This window comes from Anabrus simplex, chromosome 2 (assembly GCF_040414725.1).
Source record: "Anabrus simplex isolate iqAnaSimp1 chromosome 2, ASM4041472v1, whole genome shotgun sequence".
NCBI lineage: Eukaryota > Metazoa > Arthropoda > Insecta > Orthoptera > Tettigoniidae > Anabrus > Anabrus simplex.
Window position 1 is genome coordinate 926,186,259 of NC_090266.1, and position 20,160 is coordinate 926,206,418.

General features: G+C 39.9%; 1 protein-coding gene across 1 annotated transcript in view; it reads right to left on the reverse strand.

Moving 5' to 3' along the window:
- Positions 1-20,160, reverse strand: part of SerT (Serotonin transporter) — a 1,090,530-nt gene that overhangs the window by 38,853 nt on the left and 1,031,517 nt on the right. The window contains exons 11-12 of the mRNA XM_067141695.2: positions 4,207-4,407; positions 654-821 (exon numbers count right to left, since the gene is read on the reverse strand). Coding sequence (XP_066997796.2) covers positions 654-821; positions 4,207-4,407 — 369 coding nt within the window. The remainder of the gene's footprint in view (positions 1-653; positions 822-4,206; positions 4,408-20,160) is intronic.

The window sequence follows — 20,160 nt, forward strand, 5'->3', positions numbered from 1 at the left end:
GCCTACGTTCACCTCTGACATCATTGGCACATGATGATGCACAATTTCCACGTCGGTTGTGTGTAATGGTGTCATTTGTGCACTCGGGATACATAATCACCACAGCACACATCAATGGCCATCCGTTCGTTGTAGTGAAAATAGGATTCATCGGAGAGGTAACCCTCTATCAATCAGCAGAGGTCCTATTCCGATACTGTCGAGCAAATTGAAACCTTTTCCGCTCCCAAGCACTTTCTTTAGCATAGGCGCAGCGACCGTTCGTTTACTTCGGAACCTCGTAAGGACGAGCGTTCGCTGAAATGTCATTTTAGATAAAATCCGGTAGCCCCTTGGTTCGTTTTGATGCTACCAACCCTGGTCTGAAAGCCTATAATCATCCCACTTTTCAAGTGGGAAAATCACCCAGGATACCAACGCAGACGGCTTATCGCACCATGACACCTCACGACTTGTGGCATACTCCATACCTTACGCTCTGCCGACGTGGTCATGATACCGCGACTCCACCTTTTATTATGGATTCGTTGAAGCTTACCGGAAAGTGATGTGCTCATATTGTTACAAACATCACGATATTAAAAGACTGGCATTGCAGGTCCTCGTATAAGTAATTTGCTTACATTTGATGGCAATGGTTGATGGTTACCTACCTGTCTGAAGGTTCCCGGCGTACTCGTCATCTTATAGATTATGTATGCAGGAATGCAAATAAGTGAGGAACAAGTGAGCGCCCAGCCCACCCTTATGCTCCATGGGGGATACAACGCCTCGTCGGACAAGGAACCGTCATCTCCCAGTAGCGAGAAGATAAAGATCACCTGAAAAAAATAGTAACAGGTTATGTACGAGTAATTTATTGTCTCAGTAACTGAACTATTCTTCTTCTTCTACTTCTTTTCTCACACCTGTGGGATAAGGGGTGCGAACTGAATTGCGCACACTTGGATTTGGGCCTGGTTTACGGCCGCATGCCCTTTCTGATGCCAACCCTATGTAGAGAGATGTAATCACTATTGCGTGTTTCTGTGGTGATTGGTAGTGTACTGTGTTGTCCGAATATGAATAGGGGAGTGTTGTAACAAACACAAACAGCCAGTCCCTGAGCCGAAAGGATTATTCAAACTTGATTAAAGTCCCCGACCCGGCCGGGAGTCGAACTCGGGGTCCTCTGAACCGAAGCCCTCAACGCTGACCATTCATCCAAGGAGTAGGACCAGTCACTTAACTATTGTAGCGCCGAAACAGATTACACACGTTTGATTGAAGATAGTGATTTTATAGAAGTGGCCGCTTCAATTGGCGCGATACACAGAGGGCACAAACAATTCTTAACATGTGGATAGTTCCAAGAATAACAAATTTTCAGACTATTCTTTGAAACAATAACGCAGGAAAAAGAAATATGTCCGGTTGCGTAGCGTAGCTGAACGATCCACATGTTGAAGGCTGTAAGATCCCAGTGAAGTTAGGTGGCATTTGTGAGTGCATATTGGTAGATATACTGACACGTTAATGAAACCTTTCTCTGGTACACTGACATCTTTCAAAATCTACTGCACTTGAAGGGAGGTTAAACAAATCCCATAACTCAATCGAATTACGGGTAGTTTTGGATATAATTAAGCAATGCAAAAGTAATAAAAATGTTTATACTTGTCAGATAGTTGAATTTTGTTTGAAATTTACAATTGAAACATACAGATCAGTTAGAAATATTTCTGAACAATTTTAAGAAGGTCTACACACAGTTGATATTTTTGTCACATTTCCATTTTCGTCCTCTTTAGCCTTTCCTACACCCTGCTACTTGTGTCGCACATATGGACTTGGCTCACCAGATGTCCCTCCTGACCCCAACCCTATGTGGACGGAGGAATGTATTGAATTATTATGTTTTTAATAACAATAATAATAATAATAATAATAATAATAATAATAATAATAATAATAATAATAATAATAATAATAATAATAATAATAATAATAATTTCATTGCTCTTATTATTTTTCATGTTTTGGAGATGCTTAAGTGCCCTCGGAATTTATTTTACGTGTCAGTAAATCTAACGACACAAGGCTGCCGTATTTGAGTCATTTTAAATACCATCGGACTGAGCCGGAATCGAACCTGCCAACTTTAGCTCAGAAGGCCAGTGCTCTATCGCCTGAGCTACTCAGCCCAAATATTATGTTTTCTCTGTGAGGTTGGTAGTATGATTTGGTGTGTTATGTGTACATGAAGCAGTAGAGCTAAAGAAATAAAGAAAATGGCGCTACAAGGAATCGAACCTTGGACTCTTTGAACTGAAGGGTGCTACGTTGACCATTCATCCAAGTAGCCAGATATATTTTTGTTTAAAATACTATATATTAATTTATTTTGTCCCACAGGAGTTCTTTTGTCACAGACATTGTGTTTCGGTAAAATATGAACTCTATCACAGGTTGACTAATCAGTGATTGTTTATTGCTGTTTACGTACCAGATATCTCTGTAATTAACTCCGTTGCTTTCAAACGGATTTTAAAATGTTGTGTAGAGCCATTTTGTGTTAAACCAACAATAAAAGATCCAATATTATCTTGAAGCAAACAAAAAGCTATTAATTGTACCATTAAAACAAATTTACGCTACGAAAGCCGCAAAAGAAATTTGTGGTGCGAAGCATCAATAACAAAAAAATAATAACCGGAAGGCTGTGTGCTAGGTGCCAGGTCCATGGTGTAGGGTAGAGTGCCTGTCTCCTATTTGGAGGTCCTGTGTTCAACACTCGGCCAGGTCAGCGAATTTTACCATAATCTATGGCCTGGTTTGAGGTCCACTAAGCCTACGTGTAAACAATTGAGGAGCTATCTGTCGTTGCGATAGCGGTACTGGTGTAGAAAGCCAAGAATAATGGCCGAGAGCATTCGTCGCACTGACTAGGCGTCACCCCATAATTCGCAGGTCTTCGGGTTGAGCAACGGTCGCTTAGTAGGCCGAGACCCACCAGGGCTGTGACGCCATGGCGTTTGTTTTGTTTTTTAATATGTTGTGTAATATCCGTCCCAATATTCATCTCATGTTGAGGTAGTAAACTACAGAATGCTACAGAAAGTACAGGATGCTCAAGAGTGAAATCCAAACCAACTTCTCTTCTTGTCCCCACTAGATAATGTCCATCCTGCCTCAATACTTATTTAGGATTTCAAATCGTCCTTGGTAGAGCCTAGTCAACGCGTCGGTATACCAAGACGTAACTTCAGAAATATATACTGTATAGGGTTATTGACTGCCTGCTTTCATTTCTTGATGGATGCAGTACTGTTGCAGCCATCTCTTGGCACAGGCCAGAGTAAAGTGTAGCTTCCACCGAAGTCCCAGTCAACATCCATGGCTGTGACAATATGGAAGTTGCTTGGGTATGGGTAGTGCTGAGTAATGACATTCAGAGCACGACTAGTGCATCTGAGTGTTATGAAAGGTGCTGCTCATAGGGTCAGTCGTACTGCAATCGTACTTTCTGACCCAGTGAGGAAAGCAATGGCAAACTACCTCACTCCTCATCTTGCCTAGTACGCCTCATTTTGGTGCTGCCATTGGTTTTTGAGGTTTCCTTATAACCGCATAACCTTTGGTGGTGCTATTTGAGGATCCAACCAGCCTCTGGACTGATGACATAACAGACAGGCACAGGGTTATTGAACTAAGTTGTCCACCTCAAAAAGCTCGTAACCTGTTCGATTCACGGTACGTATGAAACATGAGCTAGTTGTTGACATGCAGAGTTGCTTCACATTCTTCTGACATACAGTAGGTATTCTCTCTACTGTACTCATAAATACACTATGATAAAATATATGATTTAACACTTTCAATATCGCCCGAGCAGGCAAATGAAGCACGCTTGAATACATTACGTTTTCTCGAGAAGTGCTTGTCCGATTTTCAAAATAATCACGGTGCTGAAATTGCAATGTTTGTACGTTAAGGTTATGTGTAGAAAACTGTGCAGTTCTATTGAAAATAATAATCGTAGTACCATTATCTCAGAATATACAGACGCCATGAAGAAGTACTGGAAGTCCGATTATGAGCCCCTTGGTACCATTATTGAAAGTGAAAACATAATTTCGATATCTTGAACGGTTCACGAGTAATTTGAAGTGGACAACTTAGCTGAACAACACTGTATATAAGATACCCTTCAATTGAATAACTCACCAACAGGAAGACAGGGCTGATATAGCTCCAGCATATCCGCCAGAAAAGGCCAGGACGATGACCCAGCATTTTCTCAATATCATTGGAGAAGCGCTCCACTCCGTAGAACCAGCAGACTCCAGCAGCTTCCACGAAGACCACGAAGAGGATTGAGATTGCAGGTCCAAACGTGTTGAGTAGAGTCACAAGGTACATGCCACCCTGTAACAGTAGCATATGATTGACATTCATATAATCTGGAATGTCAGAAGATGTATGAGGATACGGCAAAACCATCCCATGGAATGGTGGTGACTCGAATAAATATGAAGTAAATTTCAGATTACAGAATGCTCAATAAGTATGAAATTCATACGTACGTAAAATGCGAGTTAATCAACAATTTTTATAATAATAATAATAATAATAATAATAATAATAATAATAATAATAATAATAATAATAATAATAATAATAATAATTCTTTTGCTAGTTGCTTTACGTCGCACCAACACAGATAGGTCTTATTGCGACGATGGGACAGGAAAGGCCTAAGAATGGGAAGGAAGCGGCCGTGGCCTTAATTGAGGTATAGACCCAGCATTTGCCTGGTGTGAAAATGGGAAAACATGGAAAACCATCTTCAGTGCTGCCGACAGTGGGGTTCGAACCCAGTATCTCCCGGATGCGAGCTCACAGCTGTGCGCTCATAATAATAATAATAATAATAATAATAATAATAATAATAATAATAATTTTGATATACAGGTTTGAAGAATAGGCCATGTTGATCAGGCGTCTTCAGATCTACAAGCAAGGAACTGTTTGAGTTGGACAACATGCAGCCGTTCGCTTAAGTATTCGTCCGTCTGCCCTTTTCATATATTCAACAACAAAAGTATATTACAAAGCTTAAGGTGCGTTAAGAAACAAATAAGCAGTGAATATGCAATACATACTTAGAATAATAACGGTAGAATATACTCTCTTGCAGGCCAATACTCTTAAATAAAAAAAATAATGAGTGTGGTTGGGCTAGGAAATGGCAACGCAAAAGTGCACTGTCTTGTATAACGATCACAGCATTGAGGAAGTCCACGAAGCTTAGTCACATCAGTGATACGGACAGTGTCAGTGAGTGAACATCTAGTGCATGTGCATGCCTCGAGTACAATGGGTAAGAAAAGGGAACGAATTGTTATTGAACACGAACGAATTATCTAACTCAACCAAATTGATGATTCTTAGAGAGTAATTACTGAGAAAACAGGAATACCTCGAACTACAGGCACAAGTTTCATTCGGCGATATAAGACCAATGTAACTGTACTCAAAGAACTGCGCGGCCAAGAAAGCTGACAGCACGAGAAGGGCGAACCATTATACGCATCGTCCAGAAAAATTCCCGTGTGTTTGGACCTGTGCTTCGAACAGATGTACAAACCTTCACTGGGAAGAACATCAGCACAAACACGACGCGTGTTACAGAGCTGTTCTGCAGGGCCGTACAAGACTGAAGAAGCCTCTGGATGAGAGAGGTGAACCGTAAGAAGAGGCTGGCATTCGTCAAAGAGTACGCTAGGAAGCCACCGGCGTTATGGAAACTCGTATTGTTTACTGAGGAGAGCAAATTCTGTTTATATGATTGCTCTGGAAAGCGACATGCATGGAGAAAGAATAACGCCGAGCTCCAAAGTCAAAGTCTGCAACCAACCCTAATATATGGAGAATGTTCCATTATGGTATGGGGGTGTATGTCGGCGGCTGGGGTAGGTAACTGACATATAATACCTGAACGGATTGATACGATGCTGTATTTGAAAATTTTAAAGCAATACATGTCACCCAGCGTAGCAAAATTAGGTCTTGATAGTGGGTACATCTTCCAGCAAGATCATGACCCTAAGCTCACTGCTTGTGTTGTTAGGGAATGGCTACGCTACAGTGCTGCAGACACCACTCCAGTCCCCAGACTTAAACCACAGAGAGCATTTATGGGAGGATTAAAAATGTAAACTGAGCAAGCAGCGTATTACAAATAAAGAAGCTCTGAAGCAATACTTCATGGACGAATGGCACAAAATAGTCCCGGAAGTGACAGAAAAAATTATGACATCCATGCCGAAAAGCCTTCAAGCCGTGATTGCTTCCAAAGGACGTTCGACGCGCTGCTCATACTTAGGTAATGACTGTACATTCCTGTAGTTCTTACTGTGGACGAATACTTTTTTTTTTTTTTTTTGCTAATTGCTTTACGTCACACCGACACAGATAGGTCTTACGGCGACGATGGGACAAGAAAGGGCTAGGAATGGGAAGGAAGCGGCCGTGGCCTTAATTAAGGTACAGCCCCAGCATTTGCCTGGTGTGAAAATGGGAAATCACGGAAAACCATCTTCAGGGCTGTCGACAGTGGTGTTCGAACCTATTATCTCCCGGATGCGAGCTCACAGCTGTACGCCCCTAACCGCACGGCCAACTCGTCCGGTGGACGAATACTTTTGCAACGTGACTTTTCTGCAAGGAGTGAGATTGTTTCTTTTTTCCAAATGCCAGTGCTTACAGTTCTATACATTACAGTATGTTCTCAGATGTTCATAATGAACTTCTTTATGATATTGTCCTCACATGACGTACGTGAGCAGCTGTATATTCAGTGAAATTTGACTGATCACTTAACATATTCTAAATTTAATAGTAACTAGCTGAAACCCGTCACGGGGTAAATATTTATTGAAGGATTTCCTTATATACGACATTCCTTGTACTCTACTTCCTTACAATTTTCTTTTCATCACACGGACACATGTAAGTCTTATGGCGACGCGACGGTGGGATAGGAAATGGCTAGAAGTGAGAGGGAATGACTGTGGCCTTAATTAACCTACAGCCCCAGAATTTGCTTGGTGTGAAAATTGAAAACCACGGAAAACGATCTTCCGGGCTGCCGACAGCGGGGTTCGACCTTACTATCTCCCGAATGCAAGATGATAGCTATGTGACCCAAACCACGCAGCCACTTGCTCCATGTACTCCTTGTACCTCAAACCTTGTACCTTTTGACACATTGCAACTTTACAATATCGCTCTCTTGACATTTCAACATTTAACTGAAAACTGGCTGAGGTAAACAGAGACCTACATGTCCCTCGAAGTTTATTGACCGTGGTACAAAATGTCAAACGAACTGGAAATTGATGCCTCTTGAAAGAAAATGGAAGTGTTTTATCGGATATTGTTAAGTAAATTTAAGGGATCAGAATTATCTGTCCAGCTTTATCTTCACTTATTTTTTTCAAAATCTAAACAATTTTCGTACATACTTCTTACATTTACGCCCTAATCTGATTCCATTTAGGAGCTGTTGAGAAACGTGCCGATATTTTAGGAGCGAAACTATGGCTCCAATTTTTTTAATAAGAATATGTGGACGCAAACCATTAATTCCAAGGCATTCAATAATTATGTAGGAAATTGAAGTAGCTACCTTTCATCTTCAGTATTAATTTGTTGACACTAGGGTATGGTTATGAATTGCCTGGAATAAGTACAATGACTTTCAAATTAATTAAGAATGGCAAAGCTCGAAAAAATTATATCTTTCGCAGAAGTGAACGTTTTGCTATACATTTCAATTACGATACCATGTGCTAAAATTCTGGCTGGTAGTTCAATAATATTTGATCCGTCACCATCGACAGAGGGGCAATCACCGTTACCGATTTCTTGCAAAAACAAATCAGCGAATTGCATTTCTTTTTCCTTGCGCGCATATCTATATAAATAACTCACGAGCGGGTGCGTGTAAAGCGTATTCCTTGCAACTTGAAAACTGCTGAAGACATTCGAACCAAAATTTATATTTAGCATCCACCTGTCCAAAGGTAGGTTTTAAACGTAAATAACATTTCATGTTCCGGAATGGACTGGCGGTTTATAGGGAACCGAAATGGTGATTTTACTCTTCCACAATATATACAGAACAAGACCAACCTGACTGGAAATCGACCAAAAGTGATGGAATTCCACCTCTAAACCTTTTTTTCATGTGCATTTTTTCGTCAGGAGGATTAATAAGGGAGATATCATGAATGGTCACTTTTGCAGGTTAAGTCCAGCGGACATAGCCCAAAACGTGTTTTACATGGAGCAGATTCCTTACCTATATAAATCAAATCGTAACGTCTGTGTGCCTCTACACTGACTATTTTGGCGAAATTTTCGTACAGCTTTCCGTTTAAGGGGTAATAATGACCATCTCCATAATTTTTGGTTTAGTTTCCTGAAAGTCCTAATTTTTACCCGCCTCGCCCAAAATCCAGATTGCGGCATAATCTGCCAGAAGAAAAAGAAGATAATTGAAATTTGACAAAATTATACGTTTTAGCCTGTAACGAACGGAAAACATCCTAGATCATTAAATTTTTCACTTTTTATCCCCGAAGAATATCGAAGTATGCAGGCAATTTTAATGATGGTGCAGACCTTCGGAAATTCCTATCACATAACGGATTGCACAATCTCCGTTCAATTTGGAATGATCTACAACCTTGGTCTTATGGACTTTTTGCCGTATCTGTATCCATTTTACGTTTGATTTTTCTCTATTAATCGATGTTAAGTCAATTTGGAATTTTCACATGCATAATTCATACTTTCCATTACTTATATGAAATACAGAATCATCAAACTCTTCACGAAAATTGGCCCACCCAGTAGCCATATGTGAGCCAAATGCTATGCATGTAGCTGTCACATAATTATCCGAAAAGTAATGTAAGGTGAGATAATCTTACAAACCCTTTACCCTGTTCCACGTTTCTAACTCAGTCTGACCCAAGAATAGATGACGTACCATAGGACCAGCCATTTAGCCCACTAAATCCGGCGTGTCTTATGGTATAATCCTTTGTCGATATGACGTACGTTTAGTAGCAGTTAATCTGTAAATAAAGGTCTTCAATATTGTAAACACGCATATTCTTTCGTATGTCGATCTATATATATTCAATGATGTCGATTTTTAGCGATCAAGAAAGGGTGGGTCTGCTATTGTAATCAGTACTCCCCACACCGACTTTGACTGGCAGTAGGAAAGGGTTCCTTCTCCAACTCCTGTGTAACTGTCATTAGTAAGGAAGGCCTACAATTGTAATGAATCGTTCACTTCTCGATTTGACTTGCAGAAGGCAAGTGAGCATGCAGTTTTGTTTAAAACTCCTCTACCCGATTGTGTTTGGCAGTAGGCAAGGGTGCCCGCCATTATAAAGAAATGTCCTCATCTAAAATGTGACTGGCATTAGGCATAGTGGTCTGCTATTTTGATGAAAACTCACCAGCTTGGTGTGACTGGCAGTAAGCTGGCTGGCAGTAGGAAAATGGGCCTGGCATTATAATGATAACTGCACAACTCAATTTCGAGTGATAATAGGGTAATTGCCTACCATTATAATAGAATCTCCTCAACTGTAATCTGTCTGGAAGTAGGAAAGGGGGGCTGCCATTCTAAGGAAAACTCCCCAAATCGATTCTGTCCGCGTAGTAGGCAATGGGGCCTGCAATTATAATGTAAACTTCCCAACTCGATTGTGAATGCCAGTAGGCAAGTGAGCCTGCCATTATATCACAAATCCGTAACAGACACTTTACATTGGAAACAACGTACGGGGACCTCCCCATGCTCTTACTCGGATAACGCTAAGAGACATGCAATTTTAAAACAATCTTATTTACTGCATGTACACTATTTACTTCGATATTCGAATACAATGTAGAATACCGTAGCGAAGCACGGGTACATTCGCTAATATTTTAATATATCTAAGTAAGTGGGGTATTTTGAAAAAGGTTCATACAGGAGATTATATAATAAAATCTATATAAATAAAATTGTAGGGGTCCGCTGTCTGTACTTTCTTTTATTTTGCCAATTTTTCAGATATTTATCCGTTTTAGGTCAACTCAAGACCGAATCGGTGGTTTTTACGTTTCGTGTCTGTTTGTCTGTTCCACCATCACGTGGAAACGGCTGGATAGATCTCAACCAAACTTCATATTTAGAGTATACTCATCCCGGGGAGGGTTTCGATGTGCATATCGTTTTAAAATCTTTGAATACACGGGGGGTTTACAGAAAAACCAGAATGGTTTTTCCACCATCACGTCGAAACGGCTGGATAGATCACAACCAAACTTCATATTTAGACACTCATCCCGGGGAAGGTTTCGATATGCATATCATTTTAAAATCTTTGAACAGACGGGGGGTTTCTAGGAAAACCTGAACAGTTGTTCCACCATCACTTCGAAACGTCTGGATAGATCTAAACCAAAGTTCATATTTCGAGTATACTCATCCCGGGAAAGGTTTCGATATGCATATTGTTTTAAAAACTTTGAATAGACGGGGGATTTATAGGAAAACCAGAATGATTTTCCTCCATTTTCTCTTACACTATTGATTTTCTGTAAACTTAGTTTACCGTACGTGAAACGTCTTTTCATTATAAGCAACTTTCGTTATGTTCATAATTTACCTTACTCTTCACATGACGGAGAACTTTACAATTTTCCGCTGGTATCATGCTCTGCATTGAGTGACCGACAGACCGACAACGAACCTACAGGTTACCATGGCAACGTCTCTGACTGCATGCCAGCAGGGAAGTAACGTATTGCAATTTTCCTCATCATGCTTTTAAATTCGTGGTTGTTCCTTGGGTAGAAGGCAATAGAGGCGTCAATCGGCCTATCTGCGGAATATTGGCGGAATATCGTTGGATGTTATAACCGCCCTCGAATAGATTAAGTAATAACACCATCAGTCATCTTCTTCTTATTTATTTACCTAAGAATCACTGGACCTAAATTTCTCCCCTGTTACCGCTTTATTATATCCATAACTCACACTAGCATAATTTATTGAGGGGCATTTGATTTTCCAATACATTCACTTGGCATTTACATATTTGTCGTTATCCGGCTGTCCTCAGTTATAATCCATTTTCTATTACTTTCAAACTTCTTTACTGTATTATTTTCTTCCTTAATTTCGCCGTATTTACGCGAGTGCTACAAACTACTGGATGTATTTCCACCAAGACTCATATTTAGAATACACCTGTCCTTGATAGGTTTTAGGGCAAATATTGTTTCTAAATCCCTGAACTGACTGGGGGTTTATACGAAACCGAAACAGTGATTTTGCACTTCCACAATATATACACAACCAAACTTCATGGAAATCTACCTACCTTGGTAGAAATTAATTTCTAAACCTTTTTTCTCATGTGCATCATTTCCATACGAGGATTAATATCATTAACGGACCGTTTTTCTGTACAAGTCCCATCGGACTTAACTCACGAGCGGGTGCGTGTAAAGCGTATTCCTTACAACTTGAAAACTACTGAAGACATTCGAAGCAAAATTTATATTTAGCATCCACCTGTCCAAAGGTAGGTTTTAAACGTAAATAACATTTCATGTTCCGGAATGGACTGGCGGTTTATAGGGAACCGAAATGGTGATTTTACTCTTCCACAATATATACAGAACAAGACCAACCTGACTGGAAATCGACCAAACGTGATGGAATTCCACCTCTAAGCCTTTTTTTTCATGTGCATTTTTTCGTCAGGAGGATTAATAAGGGAGATATCATGAATGGTCACTTTTGTAGGTTAAGTCCAGCGGACATAGCCCACAAGGTGTTTTACATGGAGCAGATTCCTTACCTATATAAATCAAATCGTAACGTCTGTGTGCCTCTACACTGACTATTTTGGCGAAATTTTCGTACAGCTTTCCGTTTAAGGGGTAATAATGACCATCTCCATAATTTTTGGTTTAGTTTCCTGAAAGTCCTAATTTTTACCCGCCTCGCCCAAAATCCAGATTGCGGCATAATCTGCCAGAAGAAAAAGAAGATAATTGAAATTTGACAAAATTATACGTTTTAGCCTGTAACGAACGGAAAACATCCTAGATCATTAAATTTTTCACTTTTTATCCGCGAAGAATATCGAAATATGCAGGCAATTTTAATGATGGTGCAGACCTTCGGAAATTCCTATCACATAACGGATTTCACAATCTCCGTTCAATTTGGGATGATCTACAACCTTGGTCTTATGACTTTTTGCCGTATCTGTATCCATTTTACGTTTGATTTTTCTCTATTAATCGTTGTTAAGTCAATTTGGAATTTTCACATGCATAATTCATACTTTCAATTACTTATATGAAATACAGAATCATCAAACTCTTCACGAAAATTGGCCCACCCAGTAGCCATATGTGAGCCCAATGCTATGTATGTAGCTGTTACATAATTATCCGAAAAGTAATGTAATGTGAGATGATCTTACAAAACCTTTACCCTGTTCCACGTTTCTAACTCACTCTGACCCAAGAATAGATGACATATCATAGGACTAGCCGTTTAGGCCACTAAATCCGGCGTGTCTTATGGTATAATCCTTTGTCGATATGACGTACGTTTAGTAGCAGTTAATCTATAAATGAAGGTCTTCAATATTGTAAACACGCATATACTTTCGTATGTCGATCTATATATATTCACTGATGTCGATTTTTAGCGATCGAGAAAGGGTGGGTCTGCTATTGTAATCAGTACTCCCCACACCTTGACTGGCAGTGGGAAAGGGTTCCTTCTCCAACTCCTGTGTAACTTTCATTAGTAAGGAGGGCCTACAATTGTAATGAATAGTTCCCTTCTCGATTTGACTTGCAGAAGGCAAGTGAGCATGCAGTTTTGTTTAAAACTCCTCTACCCGATTGTGTTTGGCAGTAGGCAAGGGTGCCCGCCATTATAAAGAAATGTCCTCATCTAAAATGTGACTGGCATTAGGCATAATGGTCTGCTATTTTGATGGAAACTCACCAACTTGGTGTGACTGGCAGTAAGCTGGCTGGCAGTAGGAAAATGGGCCTGGCATTATAATGATAACTGCACAACTCAATTTCGAGTGATAGTAGGGTAATTGCCTGCCATTATAATATAAACTCCTCAACTGTAATCTGTCTGGAAGTAGGAAAGGGGGGCTGCCATTTTAACGAAAACTCCTCAAACCGATTCTGTCCGCGTAGTAGGCAATGGGGCCTGCAATTATAATGTAAACTTCCCAACTCGATTGTGAATGCCAGTAGGCAAGTGAGCCTGCCGTTATATCACAAATCCGTAACAAACACTTTACATTGGAAACAACGTACGGGGACCTCCCCATGCTCTTTCTCGGATAACGCTAAGAGACATGCAATTTTAAAACAATCTTATTTACTGCATGTACACTATTTACTTCGATATTCGAATACAATGTTGAATACCGTAGCGAAGCACGGGTTCATTCGCTAGTTATAAACAAATACGGTCTAGAAAACCAAGCATAAGGATTCATCGTGATGACCACACGACACATCGCACTCTGCAGGCCTCCGGGCTGATCATCGGTCACTTGGTAGGCCATGGCCCTTGGGGGCTGTTACTTACACTATGGGGTTTGTTTTTACAATATAAATAAGTAATTGTTTGGCGATAAGCAAGCAGCAAAGCAGACAAAACCTTTATGAAATCTCTCCCAAGGAAAATAATTTTCCCACCAGAAGAAACGGAATGTCGTTACCTATTGTATATTTTAAAAGACGATTCACACACGTTAATGAATAACTATTTGCCATTGGGCTTTATCCCGTATTGAGCTGTGCTAATTGAATATCGCCAGTTGCTTTGGAATTTAAATTTAAGCCAGACACCGAATTCTCATTTAAATTTAGAGGAATGTTGAATGTAATGTGCACAGTTCAACAGCCGGGCAACAAAACAGAATAATAGTATTCACCGTCAGGAAGTACCAGCTGACCAGTAAGACACCGACTGTGCACGCGTGCCTACTTCCCTTCTACCTCCCCTATTGTGCCTGCTACTCAGCGCTCACACGGCTCAGGTGGGCTTGGGCTCGCAAGTACGCGAGCGCATTAGCTAATCAGAATGCTACATTTTCTCTAATTGCAAAATGTACGGCAAGACATTTTTATGCTTTTAAAGACACTCTGCTAATCTACAGGCCAAGGGCTTTCGTCTGAACGCTTTACGATGTCTTTCGGTTCAGCCGTTCTCTCAAACTCGCTGTAATTCCCCCCCCCCCCTCGCCCCGATGTTTTCATTCCCCGCCTGAAAGGCGGGGCGGGCCTCTCGCTGTAACAAAACTCAGCCTAGTGTTTCTTATTTTGGCGTAAACTCAAAGCGAGTGTTATAATCAATTGCTGAAGTATAGCCAGGCGACACAGAGCAGTTAGCTAATGATGTATGCGTTTGCACTGTAAAATATACTGAGAGATCTATTTTAAAGGTAAATAAAACACTTTATCCCGAAAATGGGATTTTGAACAGGATTTCCTGCTCTACAAGCCTATTCCACTAACATATTGTTTGGGTGATATCTGAAGCCATCTCTTTTCAGTTTCAAATCAGTTATAACAAGTAAAATAGAAAATTATTCTACTAACAGGAACAGGGTGTGAATGTTCGCCTGTGTAGCGTAACGGTTATTACTACTAGCTGCCGTCCTCGGAGGCATGGGCTCGATTCCGGTTACTGCGAGAAATTAAAAAATGGCAGAAGGCCTGGTATGTGGTTAAAATGGTACAAGCATTTCACCTCTATTGGGGATGTGCCTTAAATAAGCTGCACCACCTCGGGACGAGTTTACTTTAGTATGTGCATATATCAAAATATTAGGATTTAACCCGGAATCGGTCTCACTGTTAGAAAAATATCTAACATTGGTAGTCTTTTCGTCGCCATATTGTCTGCGCCTAGATCAGCAGGTAGATCTCTCTGGAATGTTTTCCCCTCTTCCTTAGCGATGCTATGTATTTATTTTCAGTCATTTAGGGGTTGCACGCGACTATTTAGAACATTCTGAAATGGACACCACCCACATGCTATTTGGCATCTTGCCGCGGGACTGCTCACGTTAGTCCTGTGTTAGATTATTATTTCTAACGATGCGATCTACGGCGTCGACACTTTTTCTGTTTACAGCGTAGTAATGTATGTGTAAATGTTGGTTGTATATCACTGCTATGAACCCACAAGAGGATCTAATTAGAAATCGGATTGAAGAAGATGATGACAGCGCGATTCCTGAGAGGGTCTATTCTTGACGATGGTGATGTAAGTGACAAGAGAATATTCCACATTTTTAAGCGGGCATTAAGATATGATTACAAGAATTCATGGCTATCGAAGATGAAGACTATTTAGTTCTGATTTTGAAAGAATGATTTTCTACTCTACTCTGGAGAGTTTATTTCATCAATAGGATGGTGTTAAATTTATGAATAAACTAGCAAGATACCCGTGCTTCGCTACGGTGTTATACTGAAATTTATAATTGAATGCTTATTGTTTTAGATATATAATCCGCCGAAATTCGCGATCTGACTCGTTTTCTGCGAGAATCCACCAAAATTCCAGATCTGACTCGTTTTCTATTAGATTACGGCACGTTTCCTCCCATTTATCAATCTTCTTTTCCAGCAATCGATTTCGTGCTTCCCGGGCTAGGCTCCGGTATTCCTCCCGGTCAGTTAGGTCCGTAAATCTTTGCCATCTTCTCCGATAATCATTTTTAATATGGATAAAATCCTTCAGGAGATCCGGCGTGGTGTCATATTGGGCGCCTTGGCGGCACTGAACACGCGGCCGGACTGCATTCTTAGTCATTACCCGTCCAGGAGCCGTTACCAGCGCGGTCCGCACATTTGACGACGGTCCGGAACATTATTATTATTATTATTATTATTATTATTATTATTATTATTATTACTATTATGTGTTGCTGGAATGGCTGATGACAGGGAAAACCGGAGTATCCGGAGAAAAACCTGTCCCGCCTCCGTTTTGTTCAGCACGAATGTCACATGGAGTGACCGGGATTTGAACCACGGAACCCAGCTGTGAGAGGCCGGCGCGTTGCCGCCTGAGCAACGGAGGATCCTTATAAGTACATTAATAACAGTAAAATCAATTGGTCTCACCTCCTTCTACACCCCACCCCTGTTAAGTTTATTTACCGCCCCCCCCCCCCACAAAAAAATTAAAAGAAGGCTTGTTTCTTTATGTTTAAGTAAGATTCCAAACACCAATGTTCACGTCTATTACCTTCAGTTTTGAGATATAAGTATCCCCATAAAAGTCATTTACTTTTTTCATTTCATTTCACACTACTCCCCCCCCCCCGCCACCTAAGTGAACTTTCCCGCAAAAAATACTTGTTTCTTTAATAGTAAAGGATCTTCTAAATACCAATTATCACGACTCTAACTTCCTCAGTTTTTTATTTATGTGTCCTCATGAAAGGAATTCGACTCCTTTACACTCCCGCCCTCCAAGATGGTTTCCCGCCCAAAACGCGTTTTTCTTTGTTTTTAAAGGAGATCCAAATACGAATTTTCACGTCTGTAACAACTTTAGTTTTTATTAGATGTATGTATTCTCATACAATTAAGCCAATTAATTTTTCAATTCTTTCAACCCCCCCCCCCGCTTCATTGGATTTTAAGAGAATACGTGTTTCTTTACTTTTAAAGCAGATTGAAAATATCATATTTCACGTCTGTAACATCTTCATTTTTGATATATCAATAGCCTAATTAAAAGAATTCAACACCATTTTCAGTCAATTTTACCGCCCCCCCCTCCACCAAAGTGATATTTCCGAAAACTAAAAATACACGTTTCTTTATGTTTAATAGAGATAAAAAATACCATTTTTCACTTCTGTAACATGTTAAGTTTTTTTTAGATATACTGTAAAAATTCTCATTTTAAAATTTCACCCCTTTTGAGTTCCCCTTAAGTGGAGTTTCCAAAAACAAATCACCTATGTTTCTTTACATTTACAGGAGATTCCAAACACCCACTTTTTACGTCTTTAACATTTTACGTTTCCATGATAATCTTTCAAAAAATTCACCCCAATTTGTCACTTCTGTTTAACCGCCATTAATAGGATTTTCCTAAAACGAAAAAAATACGTGTTTCTTTATTTTTAAAGGAGATCCCATATACAAATTTTCAGTTCTGTAATATCTTCCGTTTCTGAGATATATGTATCCTCATTAAAGGCATTCAACCCATTTTTCACCCTTTTACACCCCTCCTATTGGGATTTTCCGAAAACAAAAGAATACGTGTTTCTTTATTTTTAAAGGAGATTCTAAATACCAATTTTTACATCTATAAACTGTAACAGTTTTGAGATATATACACACTCATTTTAAAAAATCACCCCCTTTTCACCCCCATTAACTGGATTTTCCAAAAACAAAAAATACGTGTTTCTTTATTTTTAAAGGAGATCCCAAACACCAATTTTCAGGTCTGTAATATCTTCAGTTTCTGAAATATAAGTAGCCTCATCAAAGGCATACAACCCCTTTTTCAACCCTTTTCACCCCTCCTATTGCGATTTTCCGAAAACAAAAAATACTTGTTTCTTTATGTTTAATGAAGATTCTAAATACCAATTTTTACATCTGCAAACTTTAAAAGTTTGGAGATATAGATTCACTCATTTTAGAAATTCACCCCCTTTTCACCCTCCCATTAATTGGATTTTGCAAAAACAAAAAAATACGTGTTTCTTTATTTTTAAAAGAGATCAAAAGTACCAATTTTCAGGTCTGTAATATCTTCAGTTTCTGAGATATAAGTACTGGTATCCTGATTAAGGGCATTCAACCCATTTTCCCCATTTTCACCCCTTTTCACCCCTCCTATTGGGATTTTCTGAAAACAAAAAAATACGTGTTTCCTTATTTTTAAAGAAGATTCTAAATACCAATTTTTACATCTGTAAACTTTTAAACTTTTGAGATATAGACACACTCATTTTAAAATTTCACCCCTCTTTTCACCCCCTTAGCGAAGGAATATCCAAAAATCCTTTCTTAGCGAGCACCTACATCTTGATATGAATATATCCCCAAAATTTCATTTCTTTACGTCCAGTAGTTTTGGCTCTGCGATGATGAATCAGTCAGTCAGTCAGTCAGTCAGTCAGTCAGTCAGTCAGTCAGTCAGTCAGTCAGTCAGGACAAGTTATTTTATATATATAGATTCGTATTAGCCTATGAAACACTTAGTCAATTTTTCCAGTAAGTGTATATTTTTATTATTAATAAAGGCATGTTGAAGAAAGCAAACGGTATAAATAAAAATGGATTAGCCTTAATGCATTTTAAAAGTATAAAATAGCAAAAATAAACAGAATTAGATCATCCTTCATCCTTTCTTTCTTTCTTTCTTTCTTTCTTTCTTTCTTTCTTAATCCGTTTACCGTCCAGGGTTGGTTTTACCCTCGGACTCAGCGAGGGATCCCACCTCTACCGCCTCAAGAGCAGTGTCCTGGAGCGTGAGACTTTGGGTCGGGAATACAACTGTGGCGCAGGACCAGCACCTCGCCCAGGTGGCCTCACCTGCTATGATGAACAGGGGTCTTGTGGGGGGATGGGAAGATTGGAACGGACAGACAAGGAAGAGGAAAAGAAGCGGCCTTGTCATTAAGTTAAGTGCCATCCCAGCATTTGCTTAGAGGAGAAGTGGGGAAACCACGGAAAACCACTTCAGGGATGGCTGAGGTAGGAATCGGACCCCCCCCCCACTTCTACTCATTTGACCACCAGAAGCTGAGTGGATCCCATTCCAGTCCTCGTTCCACTTTTCAAATTTCGTGGCAGAACTGGGAATCAAACCCGGGCCTCTGGGGGTGGCAGCTAATCACACTAACCACTACACCACAGAGGCGGGCGAATTAGATGATTATTTAAAAGATCGACCGTGTTAGATAAAATCTAATCGCGCGCCACTGACCGCGTGACGACAGACAGGGTGACCGCTTGCAGGTTAATAATTCTGTGTTGTTTATAATGGAACCTACTATTGATATACCACTGTATTAACACAAACGTGGGAAAGTGCCGAATTCTTTTTCGGAATCACTTCTTATAACGCTGTGGAGAACCTTTCTAACAACGGCAGACATGCAGTGATGTTCTGATGTCTTAAAGCAGGCCATTCCAACTCAGCGTTTGAGGGTTAGGGAGCCCTGTATCTACCCAGGGCTGAGCCCCAACTACACCTGTAGTGATATAAGAATGCACGTGCTGGGTTGCTAACCTTGCATTTTTAACAGACATTACAAACCATTGAAGAGATTGAAATGTTTCTTTGCAAGGCAAAATTGTGTTGATTGGTGTGCTATATGGGACAGAGTTCGCGTTTTTAAGATGGAACTTTCAACGTTCAAAACAAAACAAAAAACCTACAGAAAAAGACTTTCAGAAATGACCATCTTTAAAACTATGTTACTTGCCTGTTTGTAACTCATAGTCACTGTGAAGCTCTTAAACAATTCTACAATGGTTTATAAATATCCAAGAAATGTCGCTTAAGTTATACATTTCCATGACGCTCTTTTCTGTAAATTTGAGCAAACTCCAGTGAGTTTGAAAGGGAAATGGTAAGGCTTGAAGGTAACACAATTTTGAAAGACAGGTATTACAGTATTCCTGGCGGTCTATCTTGTCGGAACAAATAGCTGGCGAAGGCTTAAGACATGCATCCTAGCATTCTTTACACAGTACGTTAAGTCGGTACACATTTCTCCCAAATCAAGAAGTAAAATAAAATTTAAAAAAATCATTTGTCCTGCTAGATCGGGAAAACTGCACACTGTGCGGCGGTGGATGCGGCAGTGGAAATGGGAATGCACAACACACATTCAGTAAATGTCTTTACAGCTTTATACCCAACTAGCAAGATACCCGTGCTTCGCTACGGTATTATACTGAAATTTATAATTGAATGCTTATTGTTTTAGATATATAATCCGCCGAAATTCGCGATCTGACTCATTCTCTGCGAGAATCCACCAAAATTCCCGATCT